General features: G+C 38.4%; 1 protein-coding gene across 1 annotated transcript; it reads right to left on the bottom strand.

The window, feature by feature from the left end:
* Positions 1 to 3,301: 3,301 nt before the first annotated feature.
* Positions 3,302 to 4,968, bottom strand: LOC143886703 (amino acid transporter AVT3C-like). The gene has a single exon (XM_077390786.1). The coding sequence runs from the start codon at positions 4,718 to 4,720 to the stop codon at positions 3,461 to 3,463; it is 1,260 nt and encodes a 419-aa protein (XP_077246901.1). The 5' UTR covers positions 4,721 to 4,968; the 3' UTR covers positions 3,302 to 3,460.
* Positions 4,969 to 6,000: the final 1,032 nt, after the last annotated feature.

The following is a 6,000-nucleotide window of genomic DNA, read 5'->3' on the forward strand; positions in this document are numbered from 1 at the left end:
TTTGGTCATTTTCTATGAAGGGGTATCCTAGTTCTTTTACCAGGTGGGGTATTGTGGTTATTTTCTATGAAATAGGGGATATTTTGCAGAAAAGTTTAACTCAAAGAAAATCCTAGTAAATGAGTTAAATGAAAAAATTACTTCCAGTAAACCTTTCTTCTTCTTTTTTTCAAGAAAATCGAATCCATAAATCCAATCATGACCTGATAAGTATGCATGAGGTGACAAAAATATTCAAAAGTAAAAGTTAAAAATACATACGAGACTTGAAAATATCTAAGTAGGAAGCCAAGATTAGGCATTGCATTGAACAATATTACGAACCATGGCTTCATTTTCCATAAAAAAGAAGCAATAGGAAGTGAAAAATACTGGGAAATGGGTCGAAATATCATTTTCTTTATGTGCAGTATAATATAATTTAGACTCGGAGATATTTGGCTATTACCCCACTTCAGTTTTTGCGTGGTTAAGTTGGATTGAATTTACCCCCCACAATACTAACTCTACGACTCCAATGGGGATGGCTACCAATGTTTGAAGAAATATGATTGTAGTAATATTTTTTCTAAAGATTCTGGAGGCTTCTTAGGATCCAGTTACAAGAGAACAAGGATAGGAGAGCTCACCCTTTATCTTCCCGACTCTCTGGCCTTAAAAATGCTGGTTTTAAGAACAAGTGATTGCCGCTCTCTTATCACCCCCTTAGGCTCACCCTGACTCTTTGGTCTTGAAGATGCTGGTTTTAATAATGAGTGATTGTCATTCTCTTATCACGCCCTTAAGCTCACCCTCTCTGTCTGCCCGACTCTTTGGTCTTAAAAATGCTGGTCTTAAGAATGAGCGGTTGTGGTTCTCTTATCACGCCCTTGAGCTCACCCTCTTTATCTGCTCTTTGGTCTTAAGGATGCTGGTCTTAAGAACGGTTGTGGTTCTCTTATCACGCCCTTGAGCTCACCCTCTTTATCTGCTCTTTGGTCTTAAGGATGCTGGTCTTAAGAACGAGTGATTGTCATTCCCTTATCGCGCCCTTATTAGACGGTTACCTTTTAATATATAGTTCCTTTATTGCTCAACAGGAGACTCTCTCTCTCTCTCTCTCCCAACTCAACAAAGCCTTTGTCCCAAACTAGTTGGGGTCGGCTAAATGAATTCTTTAAAAAAAATTCAAGAAGAAGTTAAAAGGAAGCTACCTGGCTCTAATCCTGGTTCTAGTTGGGTTCTTCTACATGGATCATTTTCTTCCATTCTATCCTATTCAAGGTCATGTTCTCTGTTATGTTCCTAGCTATCAAGTCTATCATCACAGTTTCTACCCAAGTTATTTTCGGTCTACCCCTACCTCTTTTTACTCCATCAATTTGGCACGAGTCGCCTCTTCTCACCGGAGCATCCAAAGGCCTACGTTGGATATGTCCAAACCATCTTAAGCGATGCTCTCTCATCTTCTCCTCAATTGGTGCCACCCCACCTTTTTACGAATGTCTTCATTTTTAATTCTATCTAACCTTGTGTGGCCGCACATCTAAGCATTCGCATCTCTGTACACACATTCTTATGCACATGCTGCTTCTTGGTGGCCCAACATTCTGGGCCATACAGCATGGCTGGCCTTACAGCTGTCTTATAAAACTTTCCCTTCAACTTGGTAGGGATTTTACGGTCGCACAGAAATCTTGAGGCAAGCTTCCACTTCAACCAACCTGCTCTTATTCTATGGTTAACATACTCTTCAATCTCTCCTTCCTTATGTAGAATTGAACCAAGATAGCGAAAGATATCCCTCTTAGGTACCTCCTGTCCAGTCATATTTACTACGTCCTCGTCCCGCCTCCTTACATTACTAAAGTTGCATTCCATATATTATGTCCTAGTCCTACTCAGTCTAAAACCTTTAGATTCCAAAGTAGTTCTTCAAAACTCTAATTTAGCATTTACTCCTGCTTTAGTTTCGTCGATTAATACTATGTCATCTGCAAATAATATACACCACGGCACCTCATCATGGATACCCCTCGTAAGCTCATCCATAACTAGTGTAAAAAGATAAGAGCTTAGAGCTGATCCTTGGTGCAGTCCTATTGTAATTGGAAACTCACTAGACTTGCCATATGTGGTTTTGACACTAGTTATTGCTCAACTAGAAACCGTTGACTAAATCGGCAGCTAATGCTAATGGAGTTTGCTTCCAATTTGCATGGAGTACGCAATCTCAGAAGGTTTTACAGTCAGTGTAGAGACTCACAATAGATCTCTCCATTACAAAAAGGTCTTCTACAGTTAAACTTATTCCAAGAATTTCAATTGAGCTACCAAGAGATAATTTCATGTCCCAAACATATAACTCACAGATTTACATAATTGATGGAAAAAAACAAGAAAGAATTTCCATTACTAGAATACCCTCTCACACCAAAATTTCATCAGTCTTATCTTGAAAACCTCACAGATTATCAAGGAAATAAACCCCTGTGAGGAATGTTCATATTCCCCTTGAGAAGCTCATACTCATACACTTATAAACCTAGATACAAAAAGATATGGCTATCCAAATATACCATAAACAATGGATTTCTAAAGAATCAAGAAAAATTAATGCCAAAGAGGAAAAAAAACATCTCCCATGTTCCTACAAAACAAAACAAAGGACCATAAAAAAACCATTTGAAATAACAAAGCACACCTGCCACTGATTATAGATTATAATTCATGATCAAATAATTACAATAATATATCTTTCTCAAGATTCATCCCTTCACAGAGAAAATCTCCATTAGAGATAGTATGAGAGATCCCAAAAGAACCCCCCAAACCACAATTCCTCCATCCAAAATCACTCATTTCTAATCCATCTCCCTCTTGAAAACAAAGAGATGGAAGTGAGAACATAACACAAACCCTAAACCAATACAAACACTACTCCCCACCAATGATAAGAAATCAGCAAAATTATGCACCAAAAGGCCGCAAGACTCACTCCCAAAACCACAACCCACCTCAACTACAAGGAAAACTCCCATCACAAAACCTCCTCACAGAAGAACAAATTCACACATAAACCCAATTGTAAAAAACAGGCCCAAATTAGTAGTGATTATATTCCAAAAGCAAAGTAACCCAAAGCCCCAAATGTACCATAAGCAGCAATCATGTCATCAACAAAACTAAATAGAACAGACTAACCTAAATTAAGGCCAGGTATAGCTATTCTAACATTAACATAACAGAAGATTACTGAAGGTGGATTTCTAAAAAGGCAAGAAAAATCAAGCTCAAAGAAAAAAAACATCAACCAAGTTGCTACAAAAACAAATCAAGAACCCAATAGCAAAAAAAATGTATACAAATGTCAAATCCTCCCAAAACAAAGGAAAGTGCCATCAAACAATCATTCGAAATAACAAAACACACCCACCATTTATTATACATTATAATTACAATAATACAACTTTCTACAGATTCATCCCTTTACAGAAAAAATCTCCATTAGAGAAGAGAAAGTACCAGAGATCCCCAAAATAACCCCCAAAACCACAATCCCTCCATCCAAAACCACCCATTTCCAATCCATCTCCGTCTTGAAAACCAGCAAATGGAAGAGAGAAGGCAACACAAAGCCTAAAACAATACAAACACTACTCCCCACCAATGACAAGAAATCAGCAAAATTAGGCACTGAAAGAGCAACAAGACTCACCCCCAAAACCAGAACCCACCTCAACCAAAAGGAAAACTTCCCATCACAAAATCTCCTCTCCACAACCTCATGAACTGGATTCATCATCAAAGGGAATGTAAAGAACAAATTCACACACAGACCCAATTGAACAAAAGTACTCAACCATCCCTTACCCAAATTAGTAGTGATTATATCCTTTGTCTCTTCCCCAAAAGCAAAACAACCCAAAGCACCAAATGACCCATACATCAAAGCAATAAAACCCATAGACATACCCAATATTTTCCCAAAATTCTTCTTATCAGCTGTCTCAGATTCTAAAGGCAACACCATCCCAATCCCTTCAAAGGCATAAACAGCCACCCCAACTCCATAAAGAACCACAGAAAGACCTCCAAATGCCTCTAAATTAGGCTTCTCCTTGAGAAAAATCATCACATCCTCCACCATAACAACACCCATGGCTCCCAGATCAACAACATCAGCAAAAATACTCAAAGGGGCCAAATGGGTCAGCGTCTGAATTGAATTTAACCCTAATTGGAAGGGGAAAATCCCCCAAATGTAAAGGGTTTTGGGCTGAAACCCTAAAATTTGGGGATTATCAAAATTAAAGAGATTGGATAAAGTATTAGCTATGAAAATTAGATAACTCACGCAAAACCCAGCTTGGCTAAGGACGATCATGGCATCAACAGAGAATTTCCCGATCGGGCCACAGACTATGAAACCCAGATCGCCAAAAGAGGAAATTTTACAGAATCCCTCTTTTTCGAGCTTTCTACGGGTTAATACCAGAAGCATCATACAGTGGTATGTGAGGATTGAGACGAATGTGATCATGAGAATTCCAAAGACCCATCCAGTTTTTTTAAAGGTGTAAGGGAGGCCGAGAACCCCAGCGCCTACAACGGCTATGAAGACATTGGCGAAGGTTTTGGGGTGGGATGAGAGTTTGGGGGATTTGGTGAGAAGAGGGGTGTTTTCTGTTGGGGGATTTAGGGCTTGGGATGATGAACTTGCTTCTTTTTCAAAACCCATTTTGGGTTTTTGGTAAATTTTGGTTCTTGTTGTAGAGGGAGGGAGCTAGAGAGGAAGGGTAGGATCTGGGTTTGACGAGTCTGGTTTTGTTGGAGAGAGAGAGAGAGAGAGAGAGAGAGAGAGGTTGTTTGGAATATCAGATGGGTGGTTTGGGATATCAGATGGGTGCCCCTAATAAGGGAGTTCATATGAAGGGATGATTTTCTAGAAACTTTGACATTTGGGAGTTCATATGATTAGTCCCTAAGAAAAGCATATTAGCTTAACAGACCTCCAAATTTATAAGGTTAATGTGTCACGTTTTAGAGAATGAATACATGGGAAATTGATATCTGCACTGCCTCTTTTCAATTCAATGAACCTCATACTTTCCTAATCAGCTTGTAAAGGCTGTTATAAACTTATAATTTCCAAGATTTTATGGGATTTAGTCGCTACAAGAGAACTCCCACACGTTTTTTTAAGATATTTTGTCTTATTCATTTAATTCATCTGAGTTGGCTGTTGTCTTCTGCAAAATTGAGCCGCAAAATGGCCTTCCACAAAATTGCCTAGCAAAACCCATATTTTATAATGTGTATCCAGTATTTATCAAATAGTACTATACGGCCCACACCATCGGCTGATCCAAACGGTCCATTTGATGAGTCATAATGTAAATAGCTTGTGCGCAAAAAATCATTTCCATTGGATGATCCTAATCCTGTTATCTATAGAGTTTTCCGTAATATGCAAGTTCCTCCTCTATAGAATGAAGGGCTAGGGTCATCCTATAGAAATGATTTTTTTTGGGCACGAGCTATTTTCGTTGTGGCCCATCAAATGGATAGTTTGGATCATCCTATGGTACAGGCGGTAGAGTACTTTTTGAATAATACTAGACTATACCGGCCGGCTTGCCCCCACCTATCCAAAGGTGATATCTTTCTTGAAAAAACATAGTAGAGAAAAGATGGTGGCATGGTTTGGATAATTGTGGGCAGGCTAAGAATTGCGCCCATTGGTTGATCTTAATATGTTCAATTGACGTCTTGGAAGTAGAAGATTATTAAAGAAAATTGATATTGTATCACATTAAGGGGATGTTTGGATCTAGTGAAAAACAATATTCTTCATGAAAAATAATCTATAGAAAATAAAATTTCAGGGTCTAGTAGATTTGCAGTTTTCCGTGGGAAACAAGGAAACTTTTTTATTTGGGGAAAAATCCATGAAAAATGAGTTTATACCAAACACTTGAAAATTCATTTTCTATGACAAATATTTTCCTCCCAAGTCAT

The sequence above is a fragment of the Tasmannia lanceolata genome, unplaced genomic scaffold, assembly GCF_043159265.1.
Source record: "Tasmannia lanceolata isolate RefF3 unplaced genomic scaffold, GAP_Taslan_0.1 ptg000011l, whole genome shotgun sequence".
Taxonomy (NCBI): domain Eukaryota; kingdom Viridiplantae; phylum Streptophyta; class Magnoliopsida; order Canellales; family Winteraceae; genus Tasmannia; species Tasmannia lanceolata.